Source organism: Crocodylus siamensis, chromosome 6 (assembly GCF_052110815.1).
Source record: "Crocodylus siamensis isolate JL-2025a chromosome 6, ASM5211081v1, whole genome shotgun sequence".
NCBI classification, from domain to species: domain Eukaryota; kingdom Metazoa; phylum Chordata; order Crocodylia; family Crocodylidae; genus Crocodylus; species Crocodylus siamensis.
Window position 1 is genome coordinate 43,471,002 of NC_143400.1, and position 19,416 is coordinate 43,490,417.

A 19,416-nucleotide genomic window follows, 5' to 3' on the forward strand; every position below is an offset into this window, starting at 1 on the left:
GGTTGCCTCCCTGCTGGCCCAGTACGACCGAGCCGTATGGGATTCTAAAGGGCACCGGGGCCTGGTAAGCTGCAGGAGAGAATGGGAGCTGCTGGTCACACCCGGACCAGTCGCTCGAACAAACGCCTAACTCCCATCCGCGCGCCTCTGCTGCCACCGCGTGGCCCTTTGTAGCCATCTCAGCGCACCCCGCCGCCCGACACAAACATGGCCGCCGTGGCTACATTTCGCCCACTTCTATAGTCGGCTAACAGATGCGCATGCGCTGGCGATAGCGGTTCCGGTTCCAAACCTCACCAAGCGCGGTAGTATGATGAAACTAGCCCTCATCCTGTATGGCAGTTATGCTTCCTCTCAAAGGGGCGTTGCCCTCACGCAATATGGCGTCGAGCCATACTTAAGGTAATGGTCCCAATATGGCGTCTGCGGCTTCGAACGAGCGTCACTGTGGTGACCGCGCATGCCCGCCCGTGCGCCGGATTCCGGAGGCCTGGAGGGGCCCGCTGCAGCGATGGCGGCGGCGGGACGGAGCTGCCGACAACTGGGACTCGCGGGGCTCGGCCCGCTGCTCCGCGCCCTCCAGCGGCAGGTGCGGGTGACGTCACGTGGAGTCACGACCCTGGGCAGTCGGGAGGAACACACCGGTCACGTGGCTTCGTGTGTCCGTGACACTCAGCGGAGTCAGGGGTCGCCGGGAGGCGCTGCGCGGTCGCCCCCTGCGGAGAATGACCTCAGCGCAGGTCAAAGGTCGTGATGTCTCGGGGGGAGGGGGGTGTTCCTCGGTCACGTCATTAAAGCTCCGGGTGACGTCACATGTTCTTTAAGGTTGGGGGATCCAAGCCAGGGACTGCGACCCCAGTGAGGCACCAGGGTTGGTCACGCATGGACCCCCCGGAGAGGCCAGGGGTTAAAGGTCAGTGCCCATGACCTGCCGCTGACCCCTCCTGGCCCCCCAGACTCACAATGGCACTGTCCCCCCGACATGGCTCCATGGACGGACCCAGCGAGGGAACCCCCTGGCCCCGGGCTGCTGGACCCAGAGCACAGCCGCAGCTAGTGCACCGGTGAGCAGGTTGGGGAGGGGGCACCGGGGGTAGGGGCTGCGTGCTGGGAGTGAGGGGCACTGGGGTGGGGACAGGACTGAGGGCTCTCTCTGTTTCTACCAGGTGCTGCCTGCTGCCTCCCCACCTCTCCCCATGTCCTCCATCCCTGGGACAGAGCTGGCTGGGCCGGGGCCGGAGCTGGAGGTGAGCCTGTCCCAGCTAGGCCTAGCCAACTACACGCCCGTGGGGCTGATCCAGACCATGCTGGAGTGCCTGCACGTGCACCTGGGGCTGCCCTGGTGGGGTGCCATCGTGGCTGGTGAGAGCCATGCTGGAATACGGGGTGGGGGAGGGCTGGGCAGCAGCACTGTGAGCAGTGGGGCCTGTGGGCTCCCCCCAAGGGATCTCAGTCCTCAGCCCCATGGCCTTGTGGGTAATTCTCCATCCTTGCCAAGTGCAGGGCATTGTGGGTAATCCCCCCATCCCTACCGCTACCAGCCCAGTGCACTGTGGATAACAGCCTTGCTATAGTTCAGGCTTGTCCAACATATGGCCCGCGGGCTGCCATGCGGCCCACCGAGGCATCTTCTGAGGCCCACAGTGTTGCGACAGGAAATGAAATGAAATTAAACAGTTTACTTTTGTTCCCAGCCCTTGTCCCTCCCCCAGCCCCTCAGCAGCTTCCTAATGGCTGTTGAAGGGCTGGGGAAGGGACAAGGTTCCCACACTCACCACATCAGCTTGACATTGCCGACGCGGTGCGTGTGGGAAGAGTAGCCATGTGCCTCTTGGGACAGGATGAACCCGGCCAGAGCAGCAGGTGTGTTCCTCCCGACTGCCCAGGGTCGTGACTCCACGTGACCTGTGGCGGTCAGTCCCACACGGCTCTGCCGCCGCCACCTCTGCTGTCTGATGCCAACTCAGGCAGGTCTTTCCCATACAGAGCAGCATACAGCTGAAGTCAGCTTCCTACATGCTGCTGGGGACAGGAGGAGGCCAGCCAGGTTGGCACCAGCCAGCAGAAGTGTGGGGAGCTGACTTCAGCTGCATGCCGCTTTTCCTGGCCGGTGCTGACCCAGCTGGGTCTGTCCCATCTGGAGCAGCATGCGGCTGAAGCCGGCTTCCCACAAGCTGCTGGGGATGGGAGGAGCTCGGCCAGGTCAGCACCAGCCGGCAGAAGCAGTGGCAGAGCCGTGTGCTGCTTGGGATGGGACAGGACGGGACGGGACAAGCCCTGCCAGAGCGGCAGGGACTCAGCTGCATTTTCACCCTGCCTGCACTAGTCAGTCCTGAGGGACACATGGCTCCACCACCGCTTCTGCTGGGGGGGCCTCAGCAGGCAGGGTGAGGCAGTGGGAGCTGGTGTCTGCCAGACCCCGTGCTCCGGGCTCGCAGCACTGAGGCCACCGGGGCTGCATGCATGGGTGGCCAGGCGCCACAGTGAGCGGGGCCATGCGGGCAGGCAGGAGAGGGGCTGCAGTACAGCGGCCTCCTCACTCCAGCCCCTCTCAGGCAGCGCCAGCTCATGGGGCTGTGCTGCTCAGGGAATGAGGATGTGGAGCTATTTATTTCTCCCCTTCAGTCTCTGGGGCAGTAGCTGGCTGGATGCAGAATGGGTCCCTCGTGGCCCTGCCCACCAGCAGCTACCATGAACCCCGCAGTAACAGGCAGGTGCAGTAGGGCTACACAGGCAGGGTCTCTCTGGCCCAGGATAGAGGGTGTTTGAATATGGCTTGCCGGCCCACTGGGTGATAAAAAGTTCATGATCTGGCTCCACATTCAAAAAGGTTGGACATCCCTGATATGGTTCTTCTCTTCAGTCTAAGAAGCAGGTGTCTCCTCCAACCCCTGCCCAATGCAGTGCATCATGAGTAACAGCGGGTTCCTCTCAGTCCATTCTGAAAAATTATTTGGTTCCCCCACACACCCCCATGATGCATTGTGGGTAACTCACTCCCAGGCTCAGGCGGGGCAGGGGTTCTTCCCCAGCACAGTGCACAGGGGGTGATCCATGGCTTTACCTGCCACTTTGGTGCATTCTGGGGAATGATTTATTTTTTTCCCCCGGTGCATTGTGGGAAACATTACTCTGGCTCAGGGTGCTGGGGGCTGTTTTTCCTTCAGCATGGGGTATTATGAGTAAGGAGCTGCCTCCCCCATGCATCATGGGTAAGGGGCTGTCTTCCTTCCCCAGCTCTGGTGTTTTGCAGGTAAGGGGTTGTATCTGCCTTCTTCCCTCTGGTGCATTGTGGGTAAGGGGCTGTGTCTCCCCCCCCACCTCTTCCCTTATGCATGCTGGGGCTGGGGCTGGCCCTGCTCAGGTGCACAATGGGTAACATGCTCGCCCTGCAGGCACGGTGGTGGCACGCTGCCTGATCTTTCCACTCTGTGTGAGGGGGCAGCGGGAGGCAGTGAAGATCAGCAACCACTCGCCCCAGATCAGCCGGTTTGCAGAGCTCATCGGTGAAGCCAAGCGCTCTGGCGACCAGTTGCAGAGTGAGTGGAGTTGGGGCCAGGGATGGGGGCAGAGTGATGTCCCCCGAGTCCTGTCTCCTCTCTAATACCCCCTTTCCTCTGCCCCTCCCTAGTCAACCAGGCTTACTCCGACCTGATGATGTACCGGAAGGCCAATGACATCGACCCCCTGCGTAGCTTCTTGGTGCCCCTCATCCAGGTGAGCCCCACCCTCCCTGCAGGCCCCACCCTAGCCGTGCCGGTGCCCCTCACTCCTGGCCTGCGGCCCCTCTACCACTGCCCAGCTCTCACCCCCGTTTGTGTTCCTCCCCCAGGCCCCCATCTTCATCTCCTTCTTTATTGCCCTGCGGCAAATGGCTGACTTCCCAGTTCCCAGTATGCAAAGCGGTGGCCTGGCCTGGTTCCCTGACCTGACATTTGCAGACCCCTTCTACATCCTGCCTCTTGCTGTCACCGGCTCCATGATGCTTGTCCTGGAGGTGAGAGGCAGAACATGGCCAGCTGCCCTGGGGACATGGGGACTTGTGCCCTCCCCCCCTATATGCCTGCAGGGAGAGAGGAACAACATGACAGGGCCTACAGTAACCAGGAGGCTGCAGTGATCTCAGCTTGGGGCGGGGAGGAAGGACCCCTTTAGTAAGCAAGCTGGTGATTGGCCAAGGGTGGTGCTTGTGGTAGGGCTTGCTATAAACAAGAGGATGGTGAGGGGAGAAGGAGAGCAGGGATCCTATATGGGATTGGGGGAGTGAGGGGTGGGGCCTTGGTCCATCACTGGCTGTGCTTCTTCTACCCGCTGTAGCTGGGCACAGAGTCCAGGGTGGACATCTCCAGTCTCAAGATGAAGACAGTCTTCCGGCTGATTCCCCTGGCAATCCTGCCGTTCACCATCAGCTTCCCCACGGTTAGAGCCCTCACACGGGGAAGGGGGGCCCCTTACACAGGGAGAACTCATGGGAATGGGGGTATCTTGCATGGGAACACAGCCCTCGCACAGGGACAGGGGCTTCTTATGTGGGAAGAGTTCTTACCTGGGGGTGAAGGCCTTTCACATGGGAACAGAGCGCCTGCACAGGGGTGGGGAGCTTCTCACACAAGGAGGGGCCTTGCACAGACAGCTCTCACATGGGAATGGGAGTCTTTTGCACAGAAGCAGGGACCAGCACAGGGTCAAGAGGCATCTAACACGGGGAGAGGGGACCTCTCGCAGAGAAAGGGACCTTGCACAGGGATGGTCCTCTTGCACAGGCATGATGGGGTTCTAGCATGGGGAGAGCTGTTGCATGGGAATGGCAGCTTCTTGCGCAGACCGATTGCTGACTGTCTCTCTCTCTGTGCCTCTGCCCCACCTAGGCCGTGTTAATCTATTGGCTGACATCAAATGTGTTCACACTGGTGCAGGTGGGGCTGCTGCGCATCCCAGCCGTGTGCACCCAGCTTGGCATTCCTAAGCAAGTGAAGCACAAGCCCAAACTGGTGCCCAAGAATGAGGGCTTGTACAAGAGCCCCAAGACCGGTGAGCATCGCTGCAGGGCTGGGGGTAGGTGTAGGAGGTCCACGGTATGCACGGGGTTCATCCCCCTCTTTCCTTACCCTTCCACCTCCACCCCCCAGTGGAAGAACACAGAGGTCTTTTCAGCCACCAGAATTCTCCTTCCCAGTCCCAGCTGCCAGCCACCCTGAGGCTGAGCCTGTGGTGAAGCAGCTGCCACCATCTTGCTTCCTGGAAGCCTTGCCCTTTGTTTCTGTGGAAAAGCGTCAGAATAGAATCATAGAAAATGAGGGTTGGGAGGGACCTCAGGAGGTTACATCTAGTCCAACCCCCTGCTCAAACAAAACCAGCCCCAACTAGATCATCCCAGCTAAGGCTTTGTCTAGCCAGGTTTTGAAAACCCCAAGGATGGAGCTTTTACTACTTCTCTGAGTAGTCTGTTCCAGTATTTTACTGTTCTCCTAGTACGACAGTTCTTCCTAATATCTAACCTAAACTTCCCTTGCTGCAACTTGAGACCACTGTTCCTTGTTTTATCATCTGCCACCACTGAGAACAGTCCAGCTCCATCCTCTTTGCAACCACTCTGCAGGGAGTTGAAGGGTACTATCAAATCCCCTCTCAGCCTCTTCTCATACGTTATGTCCCCCAGCCCCTGAACCATTCTTGTTGCCCTCTGCTGGACTCTCTCCCATTTGTTCAGGTCCTTTCTGTAGTGGGGAGCCCAAAACTGGACACAGGACACCAGATGTGGCCTCACCAGTGCTGAATAGAGGGGAATAATCACTTCTCTTGACCTGCTGGCAACACTTCTACCAATGCAGCCCAGTATTCCATTAGCCTGCTTGGCAACAAGGACACTGCTGGCTCATATTCAGCTTATTGTCCACTCTAACCCCCAGGTCTTTTTCTGCAAAGCTGTTGCGCAGCCAGTCAGCCCCAAGCCTGTAACAGTGCCCGGGATTGTTCCGTCTGAAGTGCTGGACTTTGCACTTGTCCTTGTTGAACCTTGTGAGATTCCTTTTGGCCCAACCCTCCAATTTGTCTAGGTCACTCTGAATCCTAGCCCTACCCTCCAAGTTGCCTACTACTCCCCGCAGCTTAGCATCATCTGCAGACTTGCTGAGGGTACACTCTATGCCATCTTCCAGGTCATTGATGAAAATAGTGAACAAAACTGACCTCTGGGACACTCCACTTGATGCTGGCTGCCAACCAGACATCAAGCCATTGATTACTACTCTCTGAGCCCAGTGCTCCAGCCAGTTTTCTGTCCATCTTAGCCCATTCATCCAGCCTGTACTTCCTTAACTTGCATGCAAGAATGATGAGAAAGATTATCAAAAGCCTTGCTAAAATCTAAGTAAACCACACCCACTGGTCTTCCCATATCCACAGAGCCAGTCATCTCGCCATAGAAAGCAATCAGGTTGGTCAGACATGACTTGCCCCTGGTGAATCCATGCTGACTGTTCCTAATCACCTTCTCCAAGTGCTTAAGGATCATGATTTCCCAGGGACTGAGGTGAGGCTGAGTGGTCTGTAGTTCCCTGGATCCTCCTTCTTCCCTTTCTTACTTATGGGCACTTTTCTAATCATCCAGGATCATAGGATTGCTATGAGTTTCCAAAGACGATGACCAATGGCTCTGCAATCACATCAGCAAACTCCCTCAACACCCTTGGTTGTATCCCATCCAGCCCCATGGACTTGTACACATCCATCTTTTCTAAATAATTCCTAACCTGTTCTTTCAGTGCTGAGGGCTGCTTACCTCCTCCTCAAACTCTGCTGCCAGGTACAATAGCGTGGGAGCTGACCTTGCCTGTGAAGACTGAGGCAAAAAAGGCATTGAGTACTTCAGCTCTTTCTGCATCCTCTGTCACAAGGTTGCCTCCCCCGTTCAGTAAAGGGCCCACACTTTCCCTGATCCTCCTCTTGCTGCTGACATACTTGTAGAAACCCTTCTCGTTACCCTTCACGTCATTTGCTAGCTGAAATGCTAGTTGTGCTTTGGCCTCCCTGACTTCATCCCTGAATACCCAAGCAATGCTCTTATATTCTTCCCTAGTTATTTGTCCAGGTTTCCACTTCTTATAAGCTTCCTTTTTGTGATTTAGTTTACTAAAGAGTCCCCTGCTAAGTCAAGCTGATCTTCTCCCATACTTGCTAGTCTTCCTGCACATCAGGATGGTTTGCTCCTGCACTGTACGGTTTGTTCTTTGCTACGTTGAGCAAGGAAACTGCCCATTTCCTCGAGGTGGGAGAGGGACAGGGGTGCAGTGGCTATTTTCAGTGAGGGCATCATGCCTGTTTGGTCTGGGGGAAGCTATTTTGAATAAGGGCATTACCTGGTTGCCCAGGAAAGTGTGGCCATTTTGACTAAGGGCATTGCCCAGCTCCACGCCAGCAATGGCCACTGATGACAACATGCAGGCACAGGGCCCCCTTCACACTTCTACTTTGGGGGTCTTCATCCTCCCACGAAGGAGAGGTAATTTCCTGAGGGCCGCCAAAGGGATGCATTATCTCCTCTCTCTCATGCCTTTCATCTCTTGTCCCCACCAGGACCCCAGCACCAGACATTTACGCATAATCCTTTGAAGCCCCAAGACAGCCAGCCTGGCAGTAACACCCCTCACCAAATGCCCAAGGAGCCACTGGCAGGACCCATTGGGCTGAACACGCTCCCCAGCGCCAGCAAAGAGGATGAGGATCCCCCACGTGGGACACCAGAGCTGCCCCCATGCACACCCAGCACCAGGCTCAGGGGGGCAGGGGAGGTCAGGGCTGGGCCATGGCAATAAAGGACCCACAATGCCCCTGCTGTTGCCACCAGCCTCTGCTTGACCATGGGGGAGCAATTTGGGCTGTGGGGTCTGGGGGGTGGTTGTGGGAGCCCAGAGGCCCAGGTTTGCAAGAAGCAGGGTGGAGAGCTGGTTGGCAGGAGGTAAGAGCCTGGACACCTGGGTTCTTGGCCAGCTCTGGTGGGTTCAAAAGCAGAAAGCCACTCAGCAGCTGCTCACATCTGGGTATAAGTGGTCCGCATCTTTAAAAAAGAGAGGAGGGAGGACCCAGGCAACTATAGGCCCGTCAGTCTTACCTCAATCCTAGGGAAACTTCGAGAAGATCATCATGGAGCACAACTGTGATGGGCTGGTCTAATGGACAATGCTCAAGGGCAACCAACGCGGTTTCATTAGGGGCAAGTCATGTCAGACCAACCTGATGGCCTTTTATGATCAGGTCACAAAATCATTGGATGCAGGTATTGCTGTAGATGTACTCTTTCTGGACTTCAGCAAGGCCTTTGACACCATCTCCCACCCCATCCTCATTAAAAAATTGAGCGACTGTGGCATTGATGCCTACACAGTCAGATGGATTGCAGTCAGTCAGGTGGTGGTAGATGGATCATATTTGACCTGGGGAGAAGTGGGCAGCAGAGTCCCCCAGGGCTCTGTCCTTGGGCCCACACTGTTCAATATCAGCGATTTGGACGACGGGGTGAAAAGCAACCTGCTTATATTCACTGATGATACCAAAATTTGGGGTGAGGTGAGCACGCTAGTAGGAAGGGAAAGACTGCAGCAAGACCTGGATAGGTTACAGGGGTAGGCTAACAAAAACAGGATGCATTTCAGTACTGACAAGTGCAGGGTGCTGCACTTGGGCAGTAGTAACCAGCAGCACACTTATAAGCTAGGAAACTCACTTCTTGAGAGCACAGAGGCAGAAAGGGATCTTTATTGAGTCGTTATTGGAGTCATTATTGAGTCCAAGATGAACATGGGCTGACAATGTGGGGTCACGTTTGGCAGGGCTAACCGGAACTTGTGCATCCACAGGCGCATCTCAAGTAGGGCTAAGAAGGTGATCCTCCCCCTCTGCGCGACACTGGTCAGGCCACAGCTGGAGTATTGCGTCCAGTTCTGTGCGCCCCATTTCAGGAGAGATGTGGACAACATTGAGAGGGTCCAGAGGAGTGATCCAGGAACAACAGGGCAGACCCTACAATAAGAGACTGCAGGACCTGAACCTGTTCAAGCCTTCACAAGACAAGGCTGAAGGGGACCTGGTGACTGTCTATAAACTCACTAGTGGGGATGAGAAGGGTTTGGGAGAGGCCTTGTTTCCCCTAGCGCCCCCTGGCATAAAAAGGAATAACGGCCATAAATTGTTAGAGAGTCGGTTTAGATTAGACGTCTGTAAGAACTACTTCACTGTCAGGGCAGCTAGGATCTGGAACCAACTGCCACGGGAAGTGGTGCTGGCTCCTACCCTGGGGATCTTTAAGAGGAGGCTTGATGCCTACCTGGCTGGAATCATTTGATCCGTTTTTTTCTCCTGCCCAGGCGGGGGGTCAGACTTGAAGATCTACAAGGTCTCTTCTGACCCGACTTCTATGATTCTATGAGTCAGAGTGTCGCACCCTGATGACCGGTGCACCCTTGACCTGTGAGCCTGGGTCAGCACGACCGGCTTGGCGCAAGGGGGGATTTATGACCGGACAGGTGGGTGTTAACAGCGAGCAGGAGTCAGATGATTTAAAGCATACTGGTTACACAGAAAGTTTATTTTACTTACACTACTGATGTGATGCAGCGTAGGCAGAGTTGATTTATTCAGTTACAGCATGCAGATATCATGTTACCCAGCATTTACAGGGTGGGTAAGAGAGTTGCTTGTTACAGATTCGGAGTGATTCACATAAGCCGTTGCAGTCTGCAGATTACCGAGAGCTCTTGATAAGAAAGATAACGGGGAGATAATCGAGCCGGCAAGGACAGGGTTACGCCGAGATAAGGATCGAAGGTGGGAAGATGTTTGTAAGAGGCCACTTTACAAACTGTGTCTCCTGGGTGTGTGTGTGGAGAGTTCTCCGCTTTGGGCAAAAGTTCTTTCAAAGTTATACTTGGCCAGGTGACCAATTACTACACGCCAGGCATGAATAATTAACAAGTTGGCACTTGTGCTTTCTTTGCTCAAGTTTCATGCTGGCAGCCCATCCTTCAAGAGGGGGGGGGCCTTTCTTTTAGTTTAGGTGGTACTGAGCCTGTTTAGTCACAAGAGGGTAAGTATGACGCATTATTCTGATCTTACAGTTTCATTAAAGTCAGCTAATCTCGTTACTATAGGTACTTTATCTTTCATGCTGGGCTGTCAAGGTTAGTTTCTCTCTCGTATGGGAAGCTCAAGTGATTTGAAATGAGGCATAGACAGGGGTGTGTATATGCAGCACTGTTAATACAGAGGGATAGACTACAATTGCAAAGTTTGTTGTGTTAGCCTCTGACCTGTTTGCCTCTGACCTTTTGCCATCGGCATCTGAAATCAAAAGTTTTGATCTTTGACAGAGGAGGGGACACCAGGGTTGGCAAGTGGGGGAGATAGAAGCTGCCTTCTCAGGTGACCCCAAAACAGACATGTCATCCCCCCAGGCAGTGGAATGACCTGAATGACCCCAGTTGAGGGTTGTGGGGTGGTGTCACGTGTCCTGGGCAGCCCCAGTACCAGAGCCAGAGGCTGGAGTGCCATGTTCATTAGTGGTCTGGGAGCCAGGAGGGGAGTGAGGGCATGGTAATGCCAGGGAGAAGCACCGCCCGCCCTCCCGGTCCATCACTTGGTCTTGGACCCATCGTCCTTGACTGCCATCGCAATCACATGGGCATGACAGCTGCTGGAGCAGCAGAACACAGGTGGCGAGGATGGAGCACCACAGGAGAAGGAGCTGCAGCCAGTTCCAGCCCCAGAGCCTCAAGTACAGGGCAGGTGTCCCCTGGCCTAGAGGCACCTGTCCTGCCCCACTCTGTGCCAGGACAGGGTGCGGGTTCCTATCGCCCGTAGGCGAAGTTCAGGGCTGTCGGCAGGTCTAGCGGGCAGTGATGGGAGCCCGGCCCCATGGACCTGCAGCCCAGCACCTCCCTGGACACCTGGGTTCCCCCGCCGGGCTCTGCAGGTCACACCTGGACGGGTCGCTCGGACCCACGCCTGGGTCCCGTCCCCGCGCCTCTGCAGCCACCTCGTGGCCCTTTGAAGCCATGTCGGGATATCCGCTGGCCGACACAAACATTGCCGCCGTGGTTACGTTTCTCCCGCCTTCCCAATGACTTCCGCCCGTTTGAGCAAGCGGGCTTCTTGCCCTCACTTAACATGCCCACACCCCTGAAGCGCCGGCGGGGACGTTCCCAAACCTCGCCGGGCGCGGGCTTATGACGAACTTTGCCTTCATGCTGCCCGCCCCTTCAGAAGCGCGCTGCCTTTACTCAATATGGCGTCTGGCCAACATTAAGGTCATTATGCCAGTACTCAATATGGTGCCTGCAACTTCGAACGAGCCTCGTGGTAGTGACTGCGCATGTCCGCCCGTGCGCCGGCTTCCCGGGGCCTGGCGGGGCCAGCGACAGTGATGGCGGCGGCGGCGGGACGGGGCTGGCGGCAACTGGGGTCCGCGGGGCTCGGCCCGCTGCACCGCGCCCTCCAACGGCAGGTGCGGGTGACGTGTCGTGAGTCACGACGACTGGGCAGTCGGGGGGGGCGGGGGAGACGGACATCGGTCACGTGGCTTGGGGTGTCCGTAACACTCAAAAAGGTCAGAGGTCACCCGGGGGGCAGCGCGATCGCCCCCTGAAGAGAGTGACCTCAGCGCAGGTCAAAGGTTGTGCTGTCCCAGTGACATCATCAAAGGTACAGGTGACGTCACATGTAGTTCAAGGTTAGAGGGATCCAGGGTTACTATACTTCCAGGTCCAAAAACGAGGACACCTGGCCAGGAAGAGTGGGGTGATATGATGATGGGGGGGTAGTGACATGCCCCTGTCCAGCCCCTCTTGCCCCAAACAGCTGAGCCACCCCCACCCCCCCCGCCCAGCCTCATGGTACCCCTCACTCCCAACCCATTGACCCCAGCCCCGCAAGCGCGCCTCACGGCTAAACCGCAGCATCCTGCCCTCAGCTCTGCTGCTGCTCCTCTCTCCCGACCCGCAGCCCCTGCCCCCCAGCCCTGCCAGAGGGGCCACAGCTGTCCCTATCCTAACAGGGCCAGAGCACAGTGGCTCAATTCATGCAGGCAGCAGCAGAGCATGTGCGGCTCCAGCGCGGGCTGGAGGGAAGAGAAGGAGAGGCTAGTGAGGCACCTCCCCCCTCCCCGGGGCCAGACACATGGTTCCCTTTCCCATTCTTCCCCCCTCTCACCACACATCAGCATCTCCTGGCCACTCAGCCCCTGCGAGCATGGGCACCAGCCCCTGTCCTGCCGCCCAGTCACAGAGTTCCTCAAAGGGCCCTCCCTATCCCCTTTTCTTTCTGGAGGGGCAGGCAACCCCCTTGCCCTGCTGCAGGCCCAGCCCCCGCCCCTCCTGCCCTGACCAAATGTGCGGGTTTTTGCTTTGCTCTGGGGGTGGGAGCTGGAGGAGGTCGATCGGAGAGAGCAGAGAACATACATGGGTCTACATCACCTCTGCAGCTGCAGATAGGTCCATGTGCGCTCCCTGCTAGCACCCTCCTTTGCTCCCACCCATGGAGCAAAGTAAAATCCCAGATATTTGGTCAGATTTAAAAAACCTGTTCAGATGGTGATCAGTGGGCCCGAAAAGAGGACATGTCCAGAAAAACCTGGACGTATGGTAACCCTAGGGGGATCAGAGCCAGGGACTGCAACCCCAGTGCAGTTCCTAGGGTCAAGGGTCATGCCTGCACCCTCCAGAGATGCCAGGGGTCAAAGGTCAGTGCCTGAGACCTGCTGTTGACTCCTCCTGCCCCCCAGATTTACAGTGGCACCATCCCTCCGATGTGGTTCCATGGACAGACTCAGCAAGGGACCCCCCTGGCCCTGGGCTCCCGGGCCCAGAGCACGGCCGCGGCCAGTACCCCGGTGAGCAGTTTGGGAGTGAGGGGCACTGGGAGGGCAAGGGCTGCGGATCGGAAATGAGGGACACAGGTGCTTGGGGACGGGAGAGATGCGGGTCGGAAATAAGGGGCACCGCTAGGGCTGGGGGTTGTGGGTCAGGAGTGAAGCCTCTTCCTGTTCTTCCCAGGTGCTGTCCGCAGCCTCCCTGCTACCCCCCGTGACCCCCATCCCTGAGACAGAGCTGGCCATACCCGAGCTGGGGCAGGAGCTGGAGCTGAGCCTGTCTGAGCTGGGCCTGGGCTCCTACACGCCTGTGGGTCTGATCCAGACCATGCTGGAGTCACTGCACGTGCACCTGGGGCTGCCCTGGTGGGGTGCCATCGTAGCTGGTGAGGGGCATGCTGGGATACCAGGGGGGCTGAGCCAAGGCTGAGCCAAGCCCTCTGCAGCAGCACTGTGGGTAATGGGGCCTCTGGGCTTCTCCCAAAGGACCGCAGTCCTCTGCCTCGTGAGTAATTCCCCATCCTCACCAAGTGCAGGGCATTGTGGGTAATCCCCCCTCGCCCACCATTGCCAGCCCAGTGCACTGTGGGTAAGAGCCTTGCTATAGTGCCTCTCTTCAGACCAAGAGCCAGTGTCTCTCTCAATCCCTGCCCAGTGCAGTGCATCATGGGTAACAGAGGGTTCCCCTCAATGCATTTTGGGAAATGATTTGCTTCTTACCTCCCCCCCTCCACGCACCCATGATGCGTTGTGGGTAACTCGCTCCCAGGCTCGGACAAGGCAGAGGCTGTTCCCCAGCACAGCGCACCATGGCTTTCCCTGCTACTCTAGCGTATTTTGGGGGATGATTTATTTTTTTCCCCAGTGCATTATGGGAAACATTACTCTGGCCCAGTGTGCTGGGAGCTGTTTTTCCTTCAGCACAGGGTATTATGGGTAAGGAGTTGCCTCCCCCCAGTGCATCATGGGTAAGGGGCTGTCTTCCCCTGCTCTGGTGTGTTCGGAGTGAGGGGTTGTATCCACCTTCCCTCTGATGTATTGTCGTTAGGGGGCTGTGTTTCCCCCTTGTGCATTGTGGATAACAGGCTCCCCCCACAGGCACGGTAGTGGCTCGCTGTCTGGTCTTTCCATTTATTGTGAAGGGGCAGCGGGAGGCAGCAAAGCTCAACAACCACATGCCCCAGATCACACGGCTCACGAACATCATGAACGAGGCCAAGTGTTCCGGCAACCAGTTTCACTGTGAGTGGCGATGGGAGTGGGGCCATGGTGGGGGCAGTCACTGCCCCTGAGCTCCACCCCCTCTCTAATGCCCCCTTTTCTCTGCCCCCCAGTCAGCAAGGCCTACTCGGACCTGATAACATACCAGAAAGTCAATAACATTAATCCCATACGTAGCTTCCTGGTGCCTCTCGTTCAGGTGAGCCCTGTCCTCTCCACAGGCTCTGCCCCCACTGATGCCCCTCACTCCCAATCCACAGCCCCTCCACCACTGCCCAGCTCTCACACCCACCCCCATTTCTCCCCCAGACCCCTGTCTTCATCTCCTTCTTCATCGCCCTGCGGAAAATGACTGAACTCCCAGTTCCCAGCATGCAGAGTGGTGGCCTCGCCTGGTTTCCAGACCTGACCATAGCGGACCCCTTATACATCCTGCCTCTTGCTGTCACCGGCTCCGTGATGCTCGTGCTGCAGGTTAGGGGAAGAGTGTGGGTAGCTGCCCTGGGAACATGGGGCTTGTGCCCTCACCCCATGCGGCTGCAGGGAGACAGGAGTAATATGATAGGGCCCTACAATAACCAAGGGGCTGCGGTGGTCTCAGCTTGGGGACGACCCCTGCAGTAAGCAAGCACGTGATTGGCCAAGGAAGGTGTTTCTGGTAGGGACAGCTATAAACAAGGAGATGGTGAGGTTGAGAAGGAGAGCAGGGATTCGGTATGGGCCTGGGGGAGTGAGGGACGGGGCTTACATAAGGGGTGGGACCTTGATGCCTCATTGGCCATGCCCCTTCCACCCACCCTAGCTTGGCGCAGAGACCGGGGTGGACAACCCCAACCTCAAGATGATGAAGACAGTCTTCTGGGTGATTCCCCTACTGATCCTGCCACTCACCATCAAGTTCCCCACGGTGAGAGCCCTCACATGGGGATGGGGGGGCCCTCGTACAGGGAGTACTCACAGGCGTGGGAGCCTCTTGCACGGGGACAGACCCCTCACATGGAGACAAGGGCTTCTCACATGGGAAGGGCCCTTATTAGAGGTGCACTAATACAATGGTCCATATCAGATCAGCACCGATAAAAGGAAAATTAATGTGATAAGCAATCGGCTTTTTTGATAATGTTACCAATAAATGCCATGTATGTGAGCACAGCTGCAGCATATACGCAGCCAGGAATGCAACCAGGCAGCCTGGAGAGCAGTGTCTGGCCAGTAAGTCTGTTTGGGGGGGGTGGACTTGGGGGAGGGGGAGCACCACAGCACTGGGAGGGGTGACTACAGAGGCAGCTATGGGGAATTTTGGGGTACCCATAGCCTGCCTCATAGTCCCACCACCCAATGATGATGTCATCCACCCCTAGCACATCCCCAGCCCAGCCAGCCTGCCTGGAAAAGGCCAACACAGCCCCTGGCCCCAAGCCTGCAGCAAGCAGCCTGCCCTCACCCTGCGCACAAGTCTGGGGTGAACATGCCCCCCCCGGTACCCCCCAGATGAGATGCCCACAGGGTTGCATTCACTGCCCAAGCTTGGCAGCATCTGCCTGTGCCCCTGCCCCACTAACTCCGTCACCATGAGGACCTTGATCTGCACCCCGCCCCCACCTTTCTCCCCACAGACTTACTAGCTGGATGCTGCTCTCCACGCTGCCGGGTTACATATGGACGATTGGCTCAGCATGGGCCAATATGGCTCGTTAATAATTGGCCGTCGAAGAAAATCTTTATTAGTGCACCCCAGCACTTACATGGGGAGAGCTCTTAACTGGGGCTGGGGGCCTTTCACATGGGAATGAGGCCTTTGCATGGGGATGGGAGGCCTCTTGCACCAAGAGGGGCCTCACACAGGGAGCTCTTACACGGGAATGGGAGTCTTTTGCAAAAAAAGGGGTCTCACACGGAGCAGAGGGCCTCTCACATAGAGAGGGACCTTGTACAGGGATGGGCCTCCTGCATGGGGATGTGGGGCCTCTGGTATGGGGAGACCTATTGTATGGGGATGGTCTACAGGGATAGGGGCTTCTTGCACAGGCCAGTCACTAACTCTTTCTTTCTCTGGGCCTCTGTCCCACATAGGCTGTGTTCACCTACTGGCTGACATCGAACATGTTCTCGCTGGTGCAGGTGGGGCTGCTGCGCATCCCAGCCATGCGCACCTGGCTCCGCATTCCTGAGAGAGTGAAGCACAAACCTGAACAGCTGCCCAAGAACGAGGGCTTCTTCAAGAACCTCAAGACCGGTGAGCATTGCCCCAGAGCTAGGGGTGGAGGTAGGGAGTTCACAGTATGCATGGGTTTCACCCCCCTCTTTTCCCACCCTCCCCCTCCCCAGGGTGGAAGAATGCAGACCTGGCACAGAAGATGGAGGAGCGGGAGCGACGCATGAAAAACCACCTGGTGTTAGCAGCCAATGGTGCGTGAGGCCATTGCAGAAGGGGACGGGGCCTTTTGCCTACCAGTTGTCCTTCCCAGTTCTGGCTGCCAGCCACCTTGAGCTGGTGAAGCAGCTGCCACTATCTTCCTTCCTGGCAGCCTTGCCCTTTGTTTCTATGGAGAGGTGTAATGTTGAGCAAGGACGGGCATGAGGGCAGCTACCACTTCTGGGTGGGGTCCAGCCTGTTTCCTCAGGGGGCAGTGGCCATTTTGGGTGAAAGCACCTTGTCCATATCCTTGGGTAGCCACTATTTTGGGTGAGGGCACTGTGCCTGGTTGGGATGGTGGAAGCTGTTTTTACTAAGGACATTACCAGGTTGTAAGGCAGAGGAGGGAGGGGGTGGCCATTTTGACTAAGGGCACTGTATTCAGCTCTTTCCAGGCAATGGCCACTACTGACAGCATGTGGGCACAGGACCCCCTTCACACATTTGTGCTTGAAGATCTTTACTTCCTGAGGGCTGCCAAGGGGACACATTTTCTCCTGTCTCTCATGCCTTTCACCCCCTCTCTGCACCAGGACCCCTGCGCCAGACATTTAGCCATAATCCTTTGAAGCCCCAAGAAGGCCAGACTGGCAGTAACACCCCCACCAAGCGCCCAAAGAGACCCTGGGAGGACCTGTTGGGCTGAACACACTCCCCAGTGCCAGCAAAGAGGATGAGGATCCCCCACGTGGGACACCAGAGCTGCCCCCAGGACTGGGCTCGGAGGGGAATGGGGGGCAGGGCTGGTGCATGGCAATAAAGGACCCACAATGCCGCTGCTGGTACCACCAAGCTCTGCTTGACCATGGGGGAGTGATTTGGGCTGAGGGGGCCAGGTGTGGTTGCAGGAGCCCAGATACCTGGGTTTGCAAGGAGCAGGGTGAGCTGGATGGCAGGGGGTAGGAGCCCAGACATCTCAGCCAACTCCAGTGGGTTCAAAAGAGCACAAGGGGCACAGGCATCCCAGACACCTAGGTTCCCTCCCTCACTTGCAGCCACCCCACAGCAGCTCCAGCCTGGGTATGTGTCAGAGGAGGGGGCACTACAGGTGGCAAGTGGGGGAGATGGGAGCTGTCTTCTCAGGTGCCCCCAAAACAGACATACTCCCCCCCCCACATACACACACACCCTGGACAGTGGAAAAAGCTGAATGACCCCAGCTGGGGTGGTTTGGGGGGGACCTTTGTGGTACTGGGGAGTTTGGGGGGTCCCCAGTAGGGCTGTCCAAAATGGCACCATTCTATTTCAACTTGCATTTTGATGGAACAGTTTTGTGTTTTGAATTTTGTTTCAGTTCAAAACTGCTGTTTCTGTTTCATTTTGTCAAAACAATTTTGCTGTTTCAATGCGGTTTTGATGTTTCACCCATAGGCTATAATGGGGAAGCTCAAAATGGCCTATAACTTTATCATTTTTGGCCTAATTTGGATGAAACTTGCAGGAATAGTAGCCCCTTCTGAAGTCATGAAGCCTGCCAAGTTTCAAGGAGATAGGTGCATGGCTTTGGGGAAAACTGAACCTCAAACTGCTGACAATCAAAACTCATGACATAGGTGATACGCCTGTGCAAATAGGCAGCTATTTGATTCAGCTTCGGATCCGGCCACTTCTGATGCCAGGGATCTGATCCGGAGCTCCAGGTCAGTTTCCCACTTTGATTTGGCTGAAGTAGCCCTGAAGCTTTGGAGTCGCTTCAGAGATCTGGCTATAGGGTATAACGGGGAATCAATGAAATATCTATAACTTTGTTGTTTTTGTCTGATTTGGATGAAACTTGCAGAGCTGGTAGCCTCTGCTGAGAGCATGAAGCCTGCCAGGTTTCAAGAAGATTGGTGCAGGGATTTCGGAACTGTACCCCAAATTCTTGAAAGCAAAATTCATGTCCCAAGTAGGACAACAGACCAAGTACAGCACCAGTGGGGACCCAGTGAAGGCATCTGCGAAGTGCCCCGTATGTCCTGTGTGGGGTGGGAACAGGACAGCAGGGGGCTGCAGTTCAGGAGTGACAGGCACCAGCAAAACGGGGGCAGGGGCTGCAAAGGCTGCAGGTCAGGTGGGAAAGCTTTCACCCTGGCCAAGGCACACCAGCCAGGTACCCACTCAGTGCTGGCAGCACCAGGACATGGCGTAGGTGAGGATGTCCTGGACATGGATTCCCTACTGCACGTAGGCACAGTTCACAAAGGTCAGCAGGCCTAGTGGGCCCAGCACCTGATGGGAACACCTGAGTTCTCGCCTCTTCTAGGGGGCACTGGGAGTTGCTCTTCTGTCCTGGCTCTGGGAGGGTAGTGGGGTCTGGCAGGTTAATTCTGGGGGCTGAGAGCCAGGACTCCACGGTTCTCTCCCAGCCGGGTAGGGGGCGGGCGCTTGTGGGTTGGAGCCTGGGATGTCCTGGTTAACTTCCTTCTGGCCCCGGCCAAGCTCGCTGTGCCCCTGTCCCTGTTTCAATGTTTGTGCCAAGCACCCAGTGCCAGGGCTAGTATTGAAGTCCTTTCTTCAGCCGACCTGGCCGGGAAATGCCAACCCATGAAAAGGCCGGGGGCTTGGAGCCGCCTGTGGCTGAGAGCCCGTCGCCTCGGGTCCTTCCCAGCTCTGGGTGGGACCTAAGACCAGGGCGGAGCTACAGCACAGCTCCTGGGTCCCATCCCCGAGCCTCTGCCGCCACCTCGTGGCTTTTTGTAGCCATCTCAGGGCACCCCGGTGCCCGACTCAAACATGGCCGCCGTGGCTACACCTCGCCCGCTTCCCAGGTGGTGGCTGGCAGCTGCGCATGTGCTGCCCTCGTTCCCAATAACACCGACCCATGGAGGAAGCGGGTTTCTTGCCCTCACTCAACATGGTTCCCCCTTGAAGTGCTGGTGGTGACGTCCCCAAACCTAGCCGGCAGCGGATGTCTGGCGAACCTTGACCTCATCTTGTC

General features: G+C 56.8%; 2 protein-coding genes across 9 annotated transcripts; both read left to right on the forward strand.

The window, feature by feature from the left end:
* The first annotated feature begins 307 nt into the window (after positions 1-307).
* On the forward strand, positions 308-7,829 carry LOC149862411 (mitochondrial inner membrane protein OXA1L-like). Of its 8 annotated transcripts, none has more exons than XM_090052177.1 (10): positions 458-589; positions 957-1,064; positions 1,167-1,247; positions 3,238-3,295; positions 3,396-3,539; positions 3,632-3,717; positions 3,833-3,997; positions 4,318-4,419; positions 4,869-5,055; positions 7,576-7,829. In XM_090052177.1, the coding sequence occupies exons 1-10, from the start codon at positions 461-463 to the stop codon at positions 7,812-7,814; spliced, it is 1,299 nt and encodes a 432-aa protein (XP_089908303.1). In that variant the 5' UTR covers positions 458-460; the 3' UTR covers positions 7,815-7,829. The 8 variants fall into 8 exon arrangements, with proteins under 8 accessions (XP_089908305.1, XP_089908303.1, XP_089908304.1 ...); XM_090052178.1 differs by having other exon boundaries at positions 3,238-3,253; XM_090052180.1 differs by lacking the exon at positions 3,238-3,295 and having other exon boundaries at positions 826-1,064; positions 1,167-1,362.
* A 3,515-nt stretch (positions 7,830-11,344) lies between these two features.
* On the forward strand, positions 11,345-17,271 carry LOC149862412 (mitochondrial inner membrane protein OXA1L-like). The gene is made up of 10 exons (XM_090052183.1): positions 11,345-11,497; positions 12,773-12,880; positions 13,044-13,245; positions 13,958-14,101; positions 14,194-14,279; positions 14,390-14,554; positions 14,883-14,987; positions 16,154-16,316; positions 16,409-16,489; positions 17,030-17,271. Exons 1-10 carry the CDS (start codon positions 11,366-11,368, stop codon positions 17,140-17,142), a joined length of 1,299 nt encoding a protein of 432 aa, XP_089908309.1. The 5' UTR covers positions 11,345-11,365; the 3' UTR covers positions 17,143-17,271.
* The last annotated feature ends 2,145 nt before the right edge of the window (positions 17,272-19,416 follow it).